Consider the following 22,287-nt stretch of genomic DNA (forward strand, 5'->3'; position numbering starts at 1 on the left):
GTTTTGAAAACAACCTGCTGGTACCCTAAATCCTGCTTTACATGCTTGATCCCTTAAGGCTGCCTGGGCAAAAATACCTAAAGCACTCAAAACCTTCGAAAAGTGACCAATTCGTTATTATCGCTGATGTGTTCTAAGATCAAGAAACAAGGAGCGTAAGGACAAGATAATTAGGGAAGCTTAGTCTCTAATCCGCGTACTTATCTTCATGCTTTTCATATGTTGTGCGCACTGTAAACGTTTTGCTCAACAAATTCAGGATTTTAGTCATACTTTTTACCATACTAATTTATAAAGAGGAAAAAAACTTCCCTTTCAAAGAGCCATGCATGTATTCGCATTTTTCTATAGCAGTAGGGGAGACAGAGATGGGCAGCTTCAATCACTATAGGTATTGATCATTCTTTTTCTAATAAGAGGCCGCGATAACCTTCTGTTCGTTCCTGACCGTCACGAGAGATGATTAAAACGACACAAAAAAGATACCTGTCCACGTAGAGTCCCTTCTCGATTATATGGAAAGAATAATAACGAATGATTTATTGTCGAGGAACGGTGCGCTCGTATAGAGTACTGCAAGAGTAAACCAACCATACGGAAAGGTCAGAACTAACCTCACGAAAGCGGAGAAAAAATATATGCAATTTTTTACCATGGAGCAGTTCGTGCGAGCTATATAACACAAACTTTGTGTACAAATTTGAAGAAACTAAGCTTCGATAATTCGCTGGCCGTAGGCCTGCCAATTAATTTTCTTTGTTGTCATATTTTTGTTACACAAGACAGGAAATAATTGAATGAGTTGTAAATGGCCCAATTCTCAAAATCAGTTTTATTGCTCACACGTACGTGATTAAGATGGAAACATACAAGTACTGTTCTTGCTAACAAGTCGGCGCCTTGTGCACGAAAGATAATAATTCGAGACGGGAGCATCCAAAACTGCTTGCGAACAACCTTTTTCATGCGTGTGTGGCGTGTGCTTCCTTATTTTCTGACGCCAGTTCTTCTTGGGCCATATGACGCACCCTATCATTAATGCCGGCCTCATGCTTTCGCTTCCGAGCAGCGGAAGTTATTACTGTCAGTCAGCAGTTCAATATCCCAAATACAACAGCGTCCTCGGGCAGCGCTGCAACGATTTTACCTTACTCCAGCAAGAAGTTCTAGGCTTTGTTGAAAATATAAGATTTCTTGTTATAAGGCTTCAAATAATTGCTGATTTTGGATGAACTCGCATTGTTAACGAGGAAGTTAATCTAGTCCAAAATGTTCTTGCTCTGCTGTTTTGTACTATTTCTGAATTGAGGAGAGGCCACGTTTTCTTTTTATGTTTTCGGGGGGGGGGGGGGGGGGGGGGAGGAGGAGGAGGGCTTCATTTCCATTCTAGCTTTAAAGCGTAGCCATATATAAAGGCAGGTATAGTTACAGTGCATTTTACTCCGTGAATAGAGAACCTGCGATACTTTAATGGTGCGACCGAGGTCTTGTGTCCGCCTCAACCCGGAAGAAAATAAAGCGAATATAGAATATCTCTTCTCTATGCTGTATCAAAATAGCACTGAACAGGGGTTGATGGGAAGCCTCAGTTCGCCAGAAAAGCCAAAGTTTCGACAAGTGCACTTGTCGATCCTATAGTTTCATGAATCAATATTTCAGGGACGACTGCTATTTTTACATCTATTGATAAAAAATAATTTTGTAAAAAAACACACGAAAAAGTATTAGTTCTGCAGAGCAATAATAATAATATATTTAAATCACCGACATTCCCTATATAGTACTTTGCCTAAAACAGCGTCTTTCATAACAATGCAAAGTAAGAAAATAAAATTAATATTGCTGAAATGCAGTGATGTCGTGCAAGTGCATAAGAAGTAATGTGTGTCCAGTTGCACCTTTAACAAGCTACGAAGTGGGAACTTCGGCTGTACATATTGACTCGGCAACTTCTATTGCTCAAGGGCTCGGCGAAGGTCACGTAGGAAACGCGGTAGGTTATGGGCATAAATACTAGCATTTACGAATCGCGGGCTTTGCTGATTAATGCAACGCATGATAATTTCTGTGCCATAGTAGTTAGCCTTTAGATTTTGCTCAGTGTGTTTCAACTCATTGAAAGATTTCTACTCTTTAATTTTCCAAGAAAATATCCTATGGCGGAAACATGGTGAACAAGTCGCTGCTAAACACGCACCTACATTAAAGTCAACGTAACATAACCGGCAATTACTACCTCTATATTTATAGGTTTGTTGTCTGCCTGTTACTTTTTATTTTTTATTTCCCATCACCAATGCTTCCATTCTTTCTTTTTTTTCTGAGGGCAAACCACGACCAGAGAAAGCATCTCCAAACAGCAACGCTTACAAATGTTAATTTTGCGCTTTTCCTTTCCTGTGAACTAATTATTATTGATTTTTTTTTTCTGATAGCCTACGGCTTGCATCTCTAGCTGTCTGCGGAAAAAAAAAAGTATATCTTTACAAATATATCACCAGTGCAAAACATTCGCGAGCTATTAAAAAAGAAATAAGCTCGCTTTTATACAGTGCAAAATTTAGAGACATGTTGATTATTATTAAGACGACATCCGAAATCGTGGTTGCTACGTGCATGCCTGGTCTATGGACTAATTCTGGTGCTGAAATGTTACGGACAACTGTTCGTAAGAACGTTCAGGTTGTGGCACACAGAAATGCCTTTGCAATCAGACTGCACTTTCTTCCTTTGTCTCAATTTTGAGCCCTGCCCGTTGTCTTGTGCTTGCTGGGTGCCGTGTCACTCCTATATTTTGATCTGAAATAAGACTTCAGATGCCAACTCGGTGGCAAAACTGGGTCCCAGATTTGTGCTGCCTGGGTGAATGAAGTCCCACATGATTTCGTGCTTCATAGATGCGAAAATGCTACTTTCCGCTTACATATATTGGTCTTGCACAATTGAGTGCCTCGCCCAGAGTGGCCCTGGCTAACGCGGCTCGTTTTCTGTCAATTTTCACTGACTCTGGTTGGTAGCGGAACGGCTTGATATTCAACTGCTTTGACAGGTACTCAGTATTATACAAACTAGAAAATACATCGCTGCTCTCATTTCAAAAAAAGGTCCTCTTGCCGAAATACCAGCTTGCATATAGACGCTGCCTGCCGGCTTTTGTTCAGATTGTTCTCTGTTGTGGAGAATCTCATCTTTATGACTTTGTAGTGGGTTATTATACGAACGAGGATGTCTGACGCTTGAACTGAGTGCGTTTAGCCTTAGTGCGAGATGTGTGTAGCACTTTCGCACTACTGAACACGCTGGAACCCAACCACGAATCTTCTATGCTTCCGAGCTTATAAAAATAAATAAATAACCACTGAAGCGAAGCGGATTTGAATCCACGAATTTTTATTGAGAAGGAAGTACGAAACATCGTAGCGATTACCGCATTTTTCTCTCATACATGGTGTTCATTTCACCTGGTTATGTACAGACAGGGTATATATACAGACTATATACAAAGCGCTCAGCCGTTGCTGAACTATGTTCAGAGAAAATGCAACTAAAAGGCGGGAAAGGTAAACACCGTGTCAACAGCGAAAGCCATTCTGGTTGGAAGTCACTCTTCTCACAAATGCCCTTTAGTTGTGCGTCAATTGGCTAAAATGAACTGCACGAAAATTGTTTTCTTATATTACAAACCGAAGTTCTCCTCAGAAAAAGAAATTGTATCTTGTGCTTGAAACAATTGAACATTGTTTTATTAATTACAAAAATGCTATTCTCTGTTGGGAAGTGCTGCAAAGAACTGTAAAGAAAGATTTTGTTCTAAATATTCGCAGTCTGCGATACCATGTAGTTACTCAACCTGATTACGGATCCTATGGCATGAATACCCTTATTGGGCCCCATTGGTTGTGGAAGACGCGCATGTGGGATCGTAACGCTGTACTTGTGTACATAGCTACTGCCGCAGCCGATCAACCCCTTTCTTAAACAGCAGGCGAGTGTCGCCTCCCAGTCTTCCCAAGTGGGGTTTTGGGTTGGGTGTAAGGGCAGGATTGGAGGGGCACGCCCACACCATGTGGAAGAAGTCCGAGGACATTTCCTCACTGTGCGGCTATTCCCCGGAGAAGGCAGTGTCAGTGTTTAAGTGACGACAATGGTGTTCGTAAGTAGGCGAAGAAACACGCGATCCTCCGCTCTCGTTATTTCCTTACACGGGTGGGGTAAAGATTAAACCAATTACAGAACGCCGGTGAACTTCGATACGTTCAACGGAACGTTGCTTGTGTTTGACAAGGGGCGCGCGACGTACAGTACGGTCCACTGTTAAAGGGCCACTGTCCAGGGAAGGCCCTTTTAAGCAAAGGAGCCCAGTGTTTCGATCAGGTACCGGAGATAGTCTGTGCAAAATGCTACAGTGACACGCGCGCCGCAAAGCATCGAAAATACAATTCAAAGCTCTCTCATGTTCTCCTCTGGGAAGCCAGCTTCCCCGTTTCCTGCGCTGGCCCGACGGGCCACAGCAATGACGTACGTACCGGGAACGATGTCCATTGGTCCGTCTCGCTGACTGACGGGAGAAGGATGGGTGTCTACCGCTCGCAGCGCGCTTTTCCCTCGCCACGACCAGACAATCCAGCGGCGCGCGCTCCCTCGACCGTTTTTTTTTTTTTGCGCTCGCGGAGAGCCACGCCCCACCTCCCGCCAAACGCGGAGGAGGAAGGGGAATTTGTATTGCGGAGGCTAGACGACCCCGGGCAGGAGAGTGAAAAACCTTTGCGGGGAACGGAAGGAGAGAGGCATGATAGAATCGGGTGATTGCGGGTGGCTGTAACTGCGTTATTAGTTACTCTTTTCAAAAACATTTTGCGGCCTTGCGTTCTAGGGGCGAAGTCTCACAGTCACCGGGGAAGAAAATATTTTCGACCGGAGGGTGGACAGTGGGCCTTTAAAGAGAATATGAGATTGCGCGGCCTAATCATTTTGCAAAGCTCTGCTGGCGACCACTGGCAAGAACGGACGGCACCAAGTTAATTTTCGGGAAGAGTAGTCGGCCGTGCTTATTGCGCATGCACCTGGTACGATCGCTTGTCGCTGGTTCTCTCGGAAGTCCTTTGTAAAGCGTGGCAGCAACGCGACCTCTTGTTCCCTTTAACAGTGGACTATGCTGTACCGTGTGCAGCAGCAACGTTCAGGCTTTCGCATTCCTCCATTGCTGATTATGCAGTGAATTTTTTCAGACTGCAGTTGGTTGATCACCTCTCTTCACACAGTTTCTAATCATTTCCATTATTTGTGCACGCAAATAATGTCCTTTTTTGCTCGTTCACGTTCAAGCCTTTCAAGTTTCCCGCCACCGGAAGTTAGGCTTACGTCACCGACAGTCGAGTGCCATGTGACCCCATTTGGACATCGCCATGCCGGCTACTTGCGATGTCTCATTTACTTAATTGGGTCTAAATAACTACGCAATTAACCCACGTGCACCGAATTTTTTCCAAGCGATATTTTCTTCATCCTGTATATAATGCACCCATTCTTTTTCTTTTATCTCGTTCAGTTCGAACGTAATCGTGATGACAAATTCTGGTGACACGAAACTGTCGACATAGACAAGTTATACTTACAGATTAAAAAGTGTCCAGGGAGCACTTCACGATTCGTCTGATATCGCAGACTCGCCTATCACACGTTTATTCGTTGTAAGCTCGAATATACCTCGGCTGTATGGAATCTCTATCAGGCTTATCTGTGTTCATCCTTCTTTCCGCGTTTGTTTTGTTCCCAGCGCTGTTCTTTAGGCACGCAGTCCCAACTAGTTTGGCACCTTGCACTTGTGAACTTGTTTAAGCATAACCATGAGAAGTTGTTGTAGATGGTTTGGTTTGGTTTTCCGGGTTTAACTTCTCAAAGCGACTCAGGCTATGAGAGACGCCGTAGTCGAGGACTCCGGAAATTTCGACCACCTGGGGTTCTTTAACGTGCACTGACATCGCGCAGCACACGGGTACTTGCTTTTTGCCTCCATTGAAAAACGGCCGCCGAGGCCGAGATTTAATCCGGCCGGGAACAGTAGTCGAACGCGGTAACCACTGCGCCATCCCGGCGGGGCTGTTCTAGATGGCACGTATTCATGGTAGACGAACGCTAAACAAGACGAAAACGGTAGGGAAGAAGACGACAACACGACACAACACGGCCCTAGTGAATGTCTCCGGACTATTTCGACCCCCTACAGTTCTTTAGCGTGCAGTGAAATAGCACAGTATGCGTGTGCCTTGCATTCCGCGCACATAGAAACGCGGCTGCCGCTGCAGCGATCGAATCAGGGTCCTTGGCCTCAACAGTCAAGTGCCCCTAACAACTGAGTAACCGCAGCTGGGGACAGGCGCGAAGAAAATCTCTGAACCAATTCCCAAGGGAAATAATCTGCTCAATAAATGATGTACGTACACAGCGCCGGCTGGTTCCTTTATTTAATTCCCAACATGTTGTCACCGTGCCCAACGCCAGGGCACGCAACGCACGAGTTTAGCACTCGACAGTCAGACCACTGAGATATGCACCCGAGAACACACAGAACTTACATTTGTGATTTAAAACAGGCACGTTTCGTGTTCAACGTTGTAGGAAGCTGTGCTGTCTGGTACACGCCTATATCTTCTACGCAATGGACGCAAACGGTAGTGGCGTGCGCGGACAGCTGCCGCGTGTGGAACCGTGAAGAATGAGTCGGCCCCCGAGCAAACAGGCAGCGCAACACGGCATTCGGCGCACGCAAGCGAGCTGTGTGCTCCGCGCCCACAGCGGTCAGCAGTAGAGTGCATGGGCCACAGAAGTTGTTGCTGCGCGTCTCGTCCACATGCCGGAGCGAGTAGGAAACATGAGGTGCCCTTATCTCGTCTGATGGGCACATGGTGCACATAATAGATGCTTTGTATATGTAAAAAAAAAAGTAAATATAAAGTGATCAAGGACCTGTCAGTCATCCTCATTTCTCTTATTATCCTCAAAAGGCTTGGCAGTGTTGACCTCTAACGAAAATGTGAGCACGTAGGTCAGAGGGGTGTCCTTGAATGAAGACGGAGCCATTTGTTTGGTCATGTGACAGCAGAGCGGACAAGGGCCGGCGGCAGGGATAAGTGATGAAGTGAGGGGCACGCACAAGAACGCAAAAGGCCATACAGTGACCTTGAGTGGGCTCAAGGTCACCGCGGAATATTTATTTATTATAGTTTTATTTATCTGAAAAAAACCTAAAGGCCCAATGGGGCATTTCATAGGGGGGGGGGGGGGGGGGGATGTGGAAGCAAATCAGGGTAGAACAAAAACAAGATAACAGATGATGTTATGGTGGTATGTGAGGGAAGTATATAATTAGTCATAGTAATCTTTATACAAAACTGAGAAAAAATAGTCGGTCAAGCAACATTTCATATAATAGGAGAACTGTAAAAAGAGAAAAATGTGCAGCGATTTCAGCAGAAGGGAAAAACATGCACATCGCGCATGACAGACACTACAAAGCTGACCATGAATAAAGAAACTAAAACCAGACTAATCTCCTACATATGGCTGTGGCGGAATGTGTTCACACGAATAGTTACAATGTAAAAACGAATAGTTAGAATAACGTTATCCAGGAGGCAAGCTCACCACTCGGGATTGCGACTGGCTCCTCATCGTTGTACCGTCAATCACTCAGGCCCAACGGCTTCCTTGGAAGAACCATCCGCAGACTGCTCATCCGAGAACCGCAAAAGCTACTGAAGTGAACTAGCAGCTAAAGGAGCTAAAAGAGCTTTTCACATATAGCTATATACATTTGAACCGACTGCTTCAGTCTCTAATGAGACCATTTCAGTACACGTTAACGCGACCAGCAGCTAATTTCATACATTTATACGCAAACTTATCAGCCTCTCAGAGGACTGTCTTTGGTCACAAATTGTATTTCCAGGTGACGTGTGCATGCTAGACATCTTTGCCGACCTCTAGAGACGTACAGTACATGCAAAATTGTCTCTCATAATACTGAGGAGACGAGGACTATGAAAATATTTCATGATCTGGTATCGAAACTCTTATAAACAATTGAGTTTTATTTGCGGCGCTTCCTGATGGGTACTAACCGGAGCGAACAGAAGAAACTAAGCAGCTTAAAGGTCGCAGAAACAGTTCTTCTCTCTAATAAACCATTCATTATCAGGAAACGCACGCGCCATTATTATCGCAAAAAAAAAAAGAAAGAAAAACCTAAGCGTAGCTAACATTGCGCATATCGGGACTAATATAATAATCAAATTCATAAAAGAGTGCAAAAAAAAAAACAAGGTAGCAGGAAAGGGAAGAAGAGAAAAGCTGTGGTCCATCGCTTTCTGTTTTTTTTTTTTTTTTTTTCGCTGTTGTATCATAAACGTGTACCAACTCGACGTTTTGCGTATCAAATAAAAGCATCTCTGTTAATTTTATAAGAGCATGCGCATTAACATCTAATGAACAGATGAACTGACAGCCAACGGAGAGAGAGAGACAGAGAAAATAGAATATAAAGGCAAGGAGGTTAACCAGGCGATGCGCAGTCGGCTACCCTACACGTGGGGAGGGGAACGAAGCGAGAAAAAGGAAAGAAAGAGCGCCACAGCCCACAGAAAAACAAGACCACTCACGTCTCCCTGCTTCTGTAGTGAACCTTAGCTTCTCCCTACAAATATACGGAATCTCTGCTGTATTTTTCTTATATGATTGACAAACACTGAAACAATATACTTTAAAAGCTTAAAACCAATTTGAAAAGTACATTATGATATTTACAACCAGCGTCTGATGAAACGCGAAGATAACTGCCGTCGTGAAATAATAACACAATATAATACCTGCTGGGGAGAAAATAAGGGTGGGATGCAATAATGTTTTCGTGTACTGGTCTTCGAAAATAAAAGTGAGGAACAGGTATACGCTTTATTGAAACTCACTCAGTTAAAATATTTTTAATGTTTTACTTCCGCTACAAGAGCCTTGTTCGCGTTTGCCTTCATGAGAACAGTGAATAATAACAGAATTTTATTTGTTCAAATGGAATGCAATGCACTTGTCTTTAGCGCCTCTGTGGTTTTAGAAGCTGGAACATTCCTTCATAGCATGTCACTCGACTGCAAAGCACTCGAACCATTTGTAACGATGAAGACATTTGCTGTCTGCGGCATATTTGTTGGGATATGCTCGTAACATGCGATATTTTTTTATTTTTTTATTGTTTCACAGGAAGGGAAGGGCGCAATATCTGTCACACTTGCGATATAGTTCCAAAAATGTTATGTACCTAGAAAGCGTTCGAAGAACAAATATCGGCCCGCCGAAACATGTTCAGACCGGATGAGAAGATGATACAGGACTACCTGTGGTGTATTGTTTATCCCGGAATTCGACCCTTCTATGCTGCCTCGCCCGCCGTAGCCCTGTAGGCACTTACATCGTGCCTACCTTCCTTACGCTGCGTCTGGTCGAGTACTACAATTTTGAACAGCCTTTGGCGGGTACTCGCTTTATAAAAAGAAACTGACATTCGCGCTTAGTATCCTCAGCTGAGGGATCGTCAACGAGTTGAAGCCAGTTAAATCTCTCGTTCGTCTCTCTCTGATGGTGTCACTGAAACCTGGGTGGTCTTTACGCTGCTTGCAATTAAAAACGCGAATAAAAGCTTCGACTCATGGTAAAGTTACCACACTAGTATTTGTTCCGCTGTTCTCATAGAAATGGGCGCTACATTTAAACGCGCGTTCGGCGTAAGACTTGTGGGCCTTTCTACATTTGTTCCAGTGACATGAGGGCAAAGCGGTGCCTCTGCTGCACCGAGAGCATAGCTGGTCGGGTCGGCAGTGCCGTGTTACAGGTAACAGACTCGTTGGACAAGACAGGAGAGCGGGGAAGTGCCACCTGGTAAGCGATGCCGAAACGATTGGTGGTGTAGTTTTTGCGTAGTCATTTACGCGTAGTGGGAGTGGCGATAGCTGATCGCACCGGGGAACTTGGAATGTCTGCCGAGCCTGGAATACATTTGGAAGACGTACTAAGCTGCTGACGCCTTCCTGACTTAGCGGCCGACAGTCGTAAGATAGCTGCTGCTAATCGGGCTAATTTAATCAACACACGTTAACTAGTGTGGTAAGCCACTAAGCTTAGCTTTACCATATGTATTTATATTTTGACACAGTGCCCCCAGTGATGTAAGTTAAAACGCTGCAAATCAAATTTTAAACCGGTAATTATAAGCCCTAATAAAGTATTTGATTTCACAGATGGTAATTTACTTCTGCACATTGGTTATGAGAAAGCCTTTACGATGGCATATTTTCATTCTCGATTAGAGAGGAGAGAAATTTCTCTGACGACATTCTTCGTTACAGGCGACATTAGGTTCTTTTCGGGGGCCCATCCATTTGCACCTAATGGCAGCCCCTGCTCTGTTTTTACTTGGTCGCCTTGCGGACACGCCTGCAGCCTTGCAAGTTCTGTTCTGCAACGGTGTATATGGCCCACTTCCTCGCCGGAACAGAGAAGGCTTAAAACGCGGCGGAACAAGATTGATGGCGGCACTGCCGGTCACCTTTCTTTCTTTCTTTTTTCTACTAGTATTTTGCAAGCAAAAAGCAACTCCTGGCGCACGCCTAATGAAACTAGGCTTAACAGCGCGGTTCGCTAAACGGCCAAAGAGCGTTTCGAAGTACCACGTGAAACTATGCAAATGTTTTAGTATTCAAGCCTACTGAGACCCTCGCTTCCGAAATTCTCTTATGCTTGTTTGTCGGATCCTTCTCCCTAGCATGCCTTTGTCAGGTGACATGACTGGATTATGATCGGTCGGCCCTTTCCGTGATGTCAGGAGACTACACGTTACGGCGAATTGACAGCAGTTGCTAACTTCGGCAACACTTATTTGCACTTAACTTCATAGTTCAATCGGTGTTAGGTCAGGCATAAACTAAACTATACTTGGTGTCGAACGCCGGTGCACAATATTAATCCATGGTGTGCGATAGTACAATGCGCTATATTGTATATTGTATGATATATATTCTGTCAAGTATGTATAAGTAAATCACATGCAGTTGTGAAGCTCGGAGCCCAGCTAGATATAGTTCGAAAGCATAGGACTCGAGATTTACCGCAAAGACGTCGTCACTGTATAACAGGCTTTTCTAAGAGAAATATTTATATAATGTTTTGGGATGCCTTTATTGCGCAGAGGCATGTATCTCGAATTCTTTTCCTATTACAAGTTCTGTAGAGGGCACTCATAATATCGACAGACAAAGGTGATATTCTGATCCATTGCTATTTGTCGCACATATCGTCACGTAAACATTATTGTTTCCATTCATGTGCTGTAGTTAGACCCCATATGAGACGCTCGGCACTATTATAATACCTTTGATGCTAAATGACAATGATATAAAGCTAAGCGCCTTTCGAACCCCGACACTGGACTCGTCTGACTTTTTTTTTTTTTCTGCGTCAGTTTCTTGACTCCTCTGGTGTGCTTTCTTGAGTATGGCTTTTATTTTTCGCTTAGATTTTTAACTTGAGCACTCGCGATAAATTATTCACGTGTTCATAAATTGGCCGAGTAGGAGTTAGAGCGAAGTTTCTTGGTACTCACTTCCGAGACACAGGAAAAGCATTAGTCAACTGACAGGCCTAAATCCGCGCACTCTGAAGACAGCAAGTAACTTAAAAGCATAAACATTCTTTCTAGCTGAGTACCCAAGGGTGTCTCTTCATGCACCGTTTGCATGGCGTCTCGCTCACCGTGAAAATTACGGTTCTACAATCGACGCTATAGCCTGCTGAACATCCAAAGTATTATATGATCTTTATTTAGACTGGTTAATAAAAAAAAAAAAGTATGAAGTGTATATGCGATAGTAATCACTATAGTATGGCGTAATGCAGATCGGGACCATGAAAAGGAAATAACAAGAAGATTAAGATTGGGATGGAGCGCATTTGGCAAGCACTCGCAGATTATGACTAGCAGCTTACCGGTATCGCTCAAGAGGAAAGTATACAACAGTTGCATCTTACCTGTACTCACCTATGGGGCTGAAACGTGCAGGCTAACCAAGAGAGTTCTACTTAAGTTGAGGACAACCCAGAGGGCTATGGAACGAAAAATGGTAGGGGTAACATTAAGAGATAGGAAGCGTGCAGAGTGGGTCAGAAATAACTCAAGTTACTGACATTCTAGTGGAAATCAAGAAGAAATGGGCATGGGCAGGACATGTAGTGCGAAGAGAGGATAACCGATGGTCGCTTAGGGTAACAAACTGGATTGCAAGGGAAGGAAAGCGTAGCAGAGGGCGGCAGAAAGTTAGGTGGGCGGATGAGATTAAGAAGTTCGAAGGGTCAAGTGGATGCAGCTAGCACAGAACCGGGTTAAGGGGAGAAATATGGGAGAGGCCTTCGCCCTGCAGTGGGTATAGTCAGGCTGATGATAATGATGATGATGATGATGATGATGATGATGATGATGATGATGACGTAATGCGTTACTATAATGGAAGTTACTAACAAGGTCCATGTAACAGACCGGCAAGCAGCACAGTATAGTTTCTCCGTCATCAATATCTTACTGGGTTTTTATTTTTTATTTTTTGATAGCCGTGAAGCTGCACCGAGCTGTGCGAAATTGCGAAACAGTGCACTCAGTAACACTACTTGGTAAAAACGTAAATGGCAACACACACGCAAAAACCCATCAGAGTTACGACGACGAGATGCAACACGCAGAAAGGGACGCCTAATTGGTCGTCGAAAACAAATGCACACTTCATTTGCTCAAAATGAAAACGCAGGTGACGGGATGTCCGACAAGCACCCGGAAGTCTCCAGAGACCGCGTAGAAGTGCTCTTCAGCACTTCGACTATGCAGTAGGCGTCGCACGTGCGCCACACCTCCTCCTTCTTGGCGTTGAAAATAGCAGCGGCGGGTGAAAAGGAAGCAACTTGCAAGCTAGTTACTTGGGGTCCTCATTATCGCTGATAGATGGAGAAGAGTTTGAAGGAGGGGAAGGGCGACTGGTGTGACGGGGAGGTGGATTCTTACGAAGATGTGACGACGTCTAACAGTTAGTGCCGTAGCGAGTGAGAGAGCAGCGTACAGGCAGAATGAGCTGTGCAGCAATGAATGATACTACTCAAGCGATACAGCACGAACAGATCTAGGAACGCCACTTGTACGCTGCGTCCCAGACGAAAATTGCACTTAATGTTCAAAGTTGTGTAATATATGTCAGAAAGCCCATCCGTCTCGCGAAACGTAAGAGCCTGCCTTTACGGGAGCCTCACGAGGGCATCTCTGTCTCGGCGGTCGAACTTGCTGCTCGTGTCCACGGAGCTCATTTGGAGCGTCTGTGATGCCTCCTTTGGGCGCACACATGACTAGCGTCCGACGAGTGCAGTGATTGCGGATCAGGCTCCGAGGTGTCCGAGCGCGCGATTAGTGCGGACGGGCGCAGGCGGCGGTTTACCGGCCCGCCAACCGGCTGCTTCATTAGGCCTGGAGCACATTAGAATTTCAAGCTCCGGCAGCCTAATGAGTCTGCTCGTGGCCCCGATGGCAGCGGCGCGCTGGCGACTCGCCTTCGGGATGACGGCGACGAAGTTGGGACGCTGATATCCTCTCCGCGTTCTCGGTCTGCCCCGCACGGTGCGCCTCTGTGTATTCATACGCCGGAGGTATGCAGCATATGTCGCAATGAAGCGACGTTCAGACATGCTAAGCATGAGCAGAGTGAAGAATGCTTAAACGGACGTGCACTTCGCCAGGAGGGATTAAGCGGAGGAAAAGGTTGGAAAGCGCCGAGTTCCGAAAACAATGCATGCATGAGAAAGCACGTGACACCTGCCTGAAGCGAATCATTGGCTAAAAAATTAAACTATGCAACTCATGCTGTTGGAGCAGGGCCGGATAAAATGCTGACCTTGGGCTTCGGCGTATATGCGCTTCTCTAAAACACTGTCGGCTGTTCAGCCGACGCATTGCGCTCAGGTGACAAGTGCGTTGTACATCCCAGAGCCCACTGGCGGCAAAGATGCTCGCATCAGCATCAGCCTTTCATACATTCGCAGCCAGCACGAGAGAAAGATCTGGGCCCGTACTCCGAGTTGGCGTCGTGTTCGAACTGTCGCTATCTCATGTGACCTCGAGTCATCTGATTTGCTTAAACGCCGGAACCAGGTGTTGCTACTACGGGACAGGAAGAGATGGCAACATGCTGTTCCGGCGTTTCCACCAATCAGATGACTCGAGGTTGGGGAGATAGCGACACTTCGATAACGATGCAAACTCGGAATACGGGCCCTGTTCTTACAAGCAAGGAACATGCGATGTGTTTGGGTGCACTCGTAGGGCAAAGTTCGTTTTAAACAAGGTGACGTTAATTTTTACCCTGTCTAGATAACAGTCGCATCTACATAGGAGCTCTGTTGTATTCTCAAATATTCACAGTCCACTGAACATTTCTCTTCGTTCCGCGTTTGAAGCTCGTATCAAAGCGACATTTTTACATTTTTACAGAACTCGACTGACAAGGGCGGCTGGTAGATAGTAAAACGAGACCCACTCAATCAGAATGTAAACTTTTGGGGCCGGGTTGGCAGGATTTGCGTTAAGGCGAACTGGGGCTGGCGTAAGAAAATTAACCGAGAATAATTAGGCACTGTTATGGTAACAAAGTTTAAAGATATTTCTGAAGACAAGCATACATGAATTCCTACGGAACGGGGATTACTTATTGCAGTCAGAGCTGCAGGAAAAAAGAAATAAAGGTTTCGTCGAGCTTGTTCGCGCAGGTTACAAGTGCCCAGCGCTTCCGCGAGCACGCAATGCTCAAGTTTCTAAGGCGATGCTTTTCTTGAGTGATTCTTCTGTCTCATGGCGGCATGCCTCCATTCCCGGAGGCTGTGAATGGCGCATTTGTGTACCTGTGCAGCATGACGCCTCAAGTAGAAGCCAACAGTTACAAAGGCAAAAAAAAAAAAAATAGAAATACAAAAACGTACTAAAATATTCATGAAATATCGGTTCGTTTCTGAATGCGCGCATATAATTATTTTCTGCACAAATAATGGCCTCCCTTCCCATGATACCTGGACAAACGCTTGTTCCAACGGGATGCTGTTTATGAGCGCATTGTTTCTTTTATCTTTTTTTTTTTTGCAGAATATGGGACTGCGCTATTGCAACCAACACACCTACAGATCACTCCTCAGGACACTTCCGGTTTTATGCTTTTTATTGTCAAAAGATCACTTCATTGGTATTTTTTTTATGTCAGGCTTAACTACACCTTGCAAGCGTAGGAAAAATGTTAAAGGCAAGACATTCCTACGAATCGGAAGACTGCACCATTCCCATCAATGTGTTTTTTAACAGTACCTCATAACTTTCCACAGGTGTATCTCAATCAAAAGGGATGTCCTCGAAATCTGGATCTTAACATCAGAAAAGGGAAATTTGTTTTAAGGTTTATAGTTTCAAGGCAATTCATTGGAGTGTTTTGAGCTTTCCAGGTGATTTTAGGCATGATATGAATTCAAATAAAGCACTGTTGCTTTATTTTCCTTCTTCACAGCGAGTTGTTTATCTTGTGCCTGCTATTCCATCTTTGAACGGACTTTTGATGTCATATACTTGGGAGGGCTTTGCAAAGATGTAGCCTTGCCATTAGCCCTTTGCATTGTTTCTTCGAGTCGTTTTTGTTTTTGTATTAAACTAGTCAGTTGGTTTTAACAAGAACACTGTGTGAAGGGAATGAAGTCAGTCGACTGCTGTGTAATGCCTTCATTTAGCAACTTTCAAAGTGCCCTATGCAGGCCGCACGCGTAATTGCGCAAATGAGTCTAGGAAGTTCTCTCTACTCAATGATTATTCATTTTCTTTTCGCCATTGCTTCTTACTAGTTATCAAGCGCATTTTCATCGTGACCTCCACCGTGTTTCGCTCTCTTCAAGAAAGCACTTCATTAATACAAATTGTTTGAAAGCTCGCGTCCAGCATTTCTCGAACGAAAGAAGAAAAGTTCGCCGACCAGTCTATACCCTTCTCTCGAGTGGTCAGGGCGAAAATGGGCCCGAAGCGACACGATTCGCGAAAGGTGGCGGAGAAAAAAATAAACCCAGACATTAGCTGTCTGTATCTTAGGGGCTACGTCTGAATGACCAGCGTCAAAGAGAGCAAACAATCGAAATAAAGTAAGCAACAGAACAAACAGTTGAGGAACGCGAGGCGGCGGGACTGAAGACAGCGCGAGGGTATCGGAGGGGAAGCCGGTCAGAGGAAGTCAAGTGATTCCCGTCAACCCCGGGGAATCTTCTCCGGTCCCACGGCTTGAAATGAACGGAACTCCATAGTCGCCGGACGCCGCCATTTGTTTCAATTTGGTCCGCTTCGCTGGGAAGCTTCGTTCTCGATCCCCCTTTTCCGTAACCCTCCCCATTGCTCCCGAGCGCGCTTCGTGTTTCCCTCTCCGTGAGGGACAAATAATCCCGACGGAGAAGCCCGCGCAGGGCAGTTATCTGGCCAGGACCCGATGCTGCGCTCGCGATACGGCTTCCGGCAGCATCCGTTTTCGCTGGAAACCTTTGCACGACGAACGCACCGCTCTCCTTTTCCTTTCCTTGGGCCTTCCCCAAGCGCGCGCGACGCCGTTTCGGCCCCCCATCGTCATAGTGTCCCGCTTGAGCCTGCAGAGTCCACGCGTCAAATTGCAGCCTGTGCCGCGCTGCGTGTTTTCGTCGGTAAGCCAGGTTTCACAGTAAACATGGTTTAAAATGGTCAATACGAGATAACGGCTTAACACATTAGTTGACGTTACGTGCTGCTTGCGATAAATGTGACGCTGCTACAGCTTTCGAGAAAGTAAAAAAAAGAAGACAATTTCATTCCCTATTTATACGAAAGAAACCAATTGTCGCCGAAACATATGCAAGCGTAATGAGATACAACATTCTTCTTATGGCCGCATGTATTAAGGGCGAAGCATTAGGAGTATGTGTAATGGAAGGTGACTTTTAAAACGCCGCTTATTACTTTTCGCTGTTGGAATTCGCACTTACGACCACCGCATGTCGCATAGCTACTAAGTTATCAACAACAGAAGTCAATTGCTCGTATATTTCTCTTATAGTTGTTCCACTGTTGAGTACGATAAGCGTACCATAGTATCATATTGCTACGAACGCATCAAAGCGGGTAGTAGTGCAGGACTGATTGCTATCACATCTATATTGTTATGCTAAATAGTAAAACCATCAAATCACAGCTTATCATTTTATATCAAGTATACGATATCGAAATACTGATATCCATCTTGTGCCAAGGTTGTGAAGTTGTCATCTAGAACCGGCACAAAATATTTATACCTTCCTGTTTCAATTGATACACTGCCTGAATATGTTCGACATCTCATAGTGTCACACCACGATGACTTCCGAAACTATTCAGGTGCCCACTCCCCGGCTCAAATATCGTGCTCTAGCCTTTGAAGCTGTATGGTTTAGTGTCCAAGAGGTATGGAGGAAATGGGCAAGCTCACTGTTGATCGACTCCGGTTTTGTTCATCATCCAAAAGATTGTTGCCGCTGCATATTGTTAGTTAAAAATATTTCGAGGTTGGTTTTAGAACGTTTTTTTAGTCAATACATTCACTGTGACCTAACCGACGCCCGCACTATGCGCAGGCACTGCCGAGGACATGCAGGACGAAGAACTGCCGCCGTTTTTCGCCGAGGTGATTCCCAACGTGACGGTGCCTCGGGGACGAGATGCCAGGATACCCTGCGTCATCGACAACCTCGGATCATACAGGGTACAGTGCCTTTTGTCCTACATGTGAAAAAAATATATAGTCGTGACAGGAATGGCGAGCCGATCATTTCTGTCAAACTTCTATGCAGAAGGATACAATTTTTGGTGTCCGTGAGATGGCGACAAAAAGCCTTCTTGCGGTTTGCGTTTTTGTTACCAGAATTTTGACATTACAATTTGCTAGCTATAGTAGGATACACAATTTAAAAAGCAAGTGCTAACAACGGACCACCGTACGCGGCATATTAATTTACTTACTAGCCACGACACTTAATTAAATCAACTTTGTGGCATTGGCCACTATGAATTAATCAAGTCACAAGCGCCCAAATTTTTGAGCTTACTATTTCATCCGGTAATTCATCATCGTCGTCAACACCACTACCACCACCACCGCCAACTTGACTGCCCCCACTACAGTGCAAAAGCCTTTTCCATGCCCCATAGCAGTTAATCAATCCTGTGCCACCTACATCCATTTCTCCTCGCAATATTTCTCATTTCATCAGACACGCAACTTTCTGCTGCATCCTGCTACGCTTGCCTTCTCATGGAATCCAGTCGGTTACGTTTACAGGCCAGCGGTTTTCATGTCTTCGCATTACATGACCTGCCTATTCCCCCTTTCTTCTTGATTTCTACTCGAATATCATTAACTTGCGTTTGCTCCCTGACCCGTTCGGTACGCTTACTGTCTCCTAATCTAACCCTCACCAATTCTCGTTTCATAGCTCTCTGCTTTATACTCATTAAAATTTAACTGGTTTCGTTAGGTCTCCCGTTTCTACCTGATAAGTGAGTAAAAGTAAGGTACAGTTGTTATGTACTTTTCTCTTGAGGAATATCGGTAACCTGCCACACACGACCTGATCGTAATTGCCGAATGTGCCCCGATCCAATATAATTCCTCTAGTCATTTTGCATTTGTGATTCTCATCTTCGGCTATTGCCTGTCCTAAGTAGAAGTATTCCCTTAACACTTCCAGGGTTTGTGGCTTATCGAAAATTGCTGCTCCTTTTCGAGTCTCTTGAGCGCTACTTAATTCTTCTACATGACAATTTTCAGGCCAACCGTTCTGCGTTCTCCGCCCATGCACTTATCTTTCTTTTTCATTCGTCACCTGAGCTACATACCCAGCCAAGCAATGTCATCAGTGAATCTCAGGTTTATGATGTATTTTTCATTAACCCATATCGCTAACTGTTCCCGACCAAGCTGTCTGAATGCTTCCCCCGAACAAGCGTTGAATAGTACTGGAGAAATTGTGTCTGCTTGCCTGAAACTTTTCTGTACTAATATTTTACTGCTCTCTTTCTAAAGAATTGTGCTGCTTTGCAGCCTTTAGAGATGTCTTACAGCATTTTCACATAGCAATGCCTGAAGAACTACTGATCTTTCAATGGAGTCAGATGCTTTCTTGTAATAGAGGAATCCTATTCATGAGGTTTGGTTATGTTCCAAGCAGTTTTCTACGTGTCACCTGATTGATCACAGGTTTATATTACAGATATGATCTATTGTAGAGTAGCTTTTACAAAAGCTTGGTTGACCCTTTGATTGGTTGAAGCCTAGGAGTGCCTTGTTTCTATTAGCGATAGCATTAATAAATATATTGTAGTAAAGAATAGTAGTCTGAGAGGTTTGTAATTTTTCAAGCGCTTGAAGCGCACTTTCTTATGGATCATGATGATGGTGCCGCTCTTCCAAGATTTCGGTACCGTTGAAGTCGACATGCTTTGCGTATTCAGGGTGGCCTGCTCTTCTATAGCATGATGTCCCTTCCTTTTTTTAACATATCTGCAGTAACCTGATCTTAATCGTTCTGCGGTTGTACCTGTTTTCATAGATTCTAAGGCGTTCTTTATTTCGTTCTTCGTTGCTGACGAGACGTCTCATTGCTGTACACTGCTCCCATTCTCATTATGATCCTGATTACGTGGGCTACTGTCTGTAGAACTCTGTGCCAGAGAAGTCAGTATAGAACTACTCTACTTTGACTATCACATTACTATTGGTAATAACATTACCCACCTTTTCTCTCAGCTCATACATATGATTTTTATCCATGCCTAGTTTCCTCTTCCCGGTTTTAGCCCACCACCGTTCTTGAGGCCATGCTCGATTATTTTCGTAATTTACGTTCTTATGCCGGACACTTAAAGCTTATTGATTAGCTTCGATCGCTCTGCCTGTTGTACCCTGTCTGTTGAGTCGGAGGCTTTCATGCATTGGAGTTTCTCCATCAGACTTTCCGTCTGCTTCGATTCGCCGCTATCCTAGCCAACTATTGTTTCATCTGCTACTACTGCGCACTCACTAATGATATCTCTGTAATTACCGTTCATTGCTTCTATTATCTATACTAGGCTGTCTTTCTCGGTTAAAATCCATACCTGTTCTGCAGCGAAATCCTCTCATTCCGTGGCAATATTTTTTTTTCCTTCAAGAAGGTAAACATTACCAGAGGACTACCTTTCACAGTAAAAGAATTATTAGTGGCGGTCTCTGCAGACTTCGGTTGTATTTTACTATAAAAGGCTACATTATTTCGATGCACAGAAACGCGTGAGGTATATCTATATGGCGCACGCACGTTTTAATTCTTGCCTACATTTAATTATTGCTCACTCGGCAGATTGAAGTGTGGCTTAATAAAGCGAAAGCCTTGCTTGACTACGTTCGCGATTTCGCGTCAAATGAAAATGGACGCAAAATGTGGACGCAAACGTGTCGGAACAACTTACGTCGTTCAGTAAAGAGTTAGGAGTAAAAAAAACAAAAACAAAAAAAACAATTGTATCAGGTAGGGGATAACAAATATCCCCGAATGCCAAATTCGATCGATGTGGAGTGGTTAATTAATTATTTAAGGCACGAACTCAAGCGTCGAAGTAGCCAGGGACATAGATATAGTGGGAGGACGTGCAAAAGTTGCCAAAATTGTGGCAAAAAAAAAGCGCTAACAAGACAGATAAATCGCTGGAACTTATTATAAAGTGATTAATTAACAATAAACCGATGAATAAACAATAATTAAGACAAAAATGACCACAAACATGTAAGAAAGGACAGCAGTCGCGGTGACGTCATACCAGCGTGGTAGCCGTGATGACCGCCGCCGCTGACGTTATGGCGCATCCTGGCCCAAACGTGATGTAGAAAGTCACGTAGCTATGAGAATAGCGTGCGGTAGGAGCGACGCCGTACCGCCAATCAAACACTTGAATGAGCACTGCAACAAACGGGCGCCAATAGGTGCCACGCCACAGGAGCCAGGGTGTACCGTCCATATATCTCATACTTTCTGGAGAAAGTGAGACAGATACTGCGCTTTTTTTTTAATTTTTTTTGCCTGCAAACCAATTATAATTATACACAGAGTATCCAAGCTAACTTTAGCCATGCGTTAAAAATTAAACTTTTGAGGTAGGCCAGAGAAACCACATGTATACAGCTTCCAGCCATCTGGCGCACCACAAGGAATTTTTGATTTTGCAGTTTAAATAATTAGTACTTAGGAATCGTGCGCAACGACTGCGCTGCTCTCAACCTGGGTTTTAATGTACGAAATCAGCTGCGGCCTTGGCTTCACGACCCAGTTGCAGTGGCAGGCCGATATGTCTCCGGTTTTTCCTTCGTCCGCTTCAGGCAGTCGGCGCATGTGATGGTGCAAGTCGCAGCGCGTTCACCGCGCAGGCTGCAACCATCGCCAGCATATCAGCTACCGCTGGGCTCTCGAGCACTGCAACGAACGAGCGCCAAGGAAAGGAAATTTCCACTGTGCGGCACGAGCCCCGGCCCAGGCAAAAGCTCTACAGGGGACGCGCGATATAGTCTGTGCAGTATAAGATTGCTCAGGCCTTCCTTTTCTTCACCGCATATTTTTCAGCGGTCTCAGAATTTTATCTGTGTAGATGACCCATTGTCGCGCATTATGTGTCTGCGCAAATGAATGCAGTGCTTCAAAAATAGCCCGCCATACTTCCGGCGCAGGGAAGGCCGATCTGCCACGCGTCTCTCAGCTAATTATTGGATTAGAAATGCTTTCGCCCCATAATTACGAGCACGATTAGAAGCCATTCATATTGAAAGGTACGCCTGATCGTTGTCATGTGAACGCGATATTCTTTTGTGCTTCTTTCCGTCAAAGTTGCCGGAAATATTGCTGTGAGAGCCGCTTTTATTGTGTCGCCAGGCTTCCAATTCTGCGGGTCGTTGTGGCGTGAGCGCGCAGGTCTTCATCCCTGGAGTTAAAGAAGGGAACTGTAGAATAAAAGTGGGTCATAAAAAATTTACAGGTGATTTTTCGTACTTCACAAAGCTTTATCATTATAACTGTTCAATGAGTACTGGTACATGGCGTAGCATCATGTTGAATGATGTACATGTGTTTACAGAGCGCTGATAAATGCATGCATCTTTCTTGTAG

At 44.7% G+C, this 22,287-nt stretch overlaps 1 protein-coding gene across 1 annotated transcript in view; it reads left to right on the plus strand.

Annotated features, from left to right (window-relative positions):
* LOC146197635 (lachesin-like) overlaps positions 1-22,287 on the plus strand; it is a 152,638-nt gene that overhangs the window by 64,837 nt on the left and 65,514 nt on the right. Inside the window, exon 2 of the mRNA XM_084597214.1 lies at positions 17,731-17,858. Within this exon, the coding sequence (XP_084453340.1) occupies positions 17,731-17,858 (128 nt within the window). The remainder of the gene's footprint in view (positions 1-17,730; positions 17,859-22,287) is intronic.

This window comes from Amblyomma maculatum, chromosome 3, assembly GCF_055883805.1.
Source record: "Amblyomma maculatum isolate TAMU_Amacu chromosome 3, ASM5588380v1, whole genome shotgun sequence".
Taxonomy (NCBI): domain Eukaryota; kingdom Metazoa; phylum Arthropoda; class Arachnida; order Ixodida; family Ixodidae; genus Amblyomma; species Amblyomma maculatum.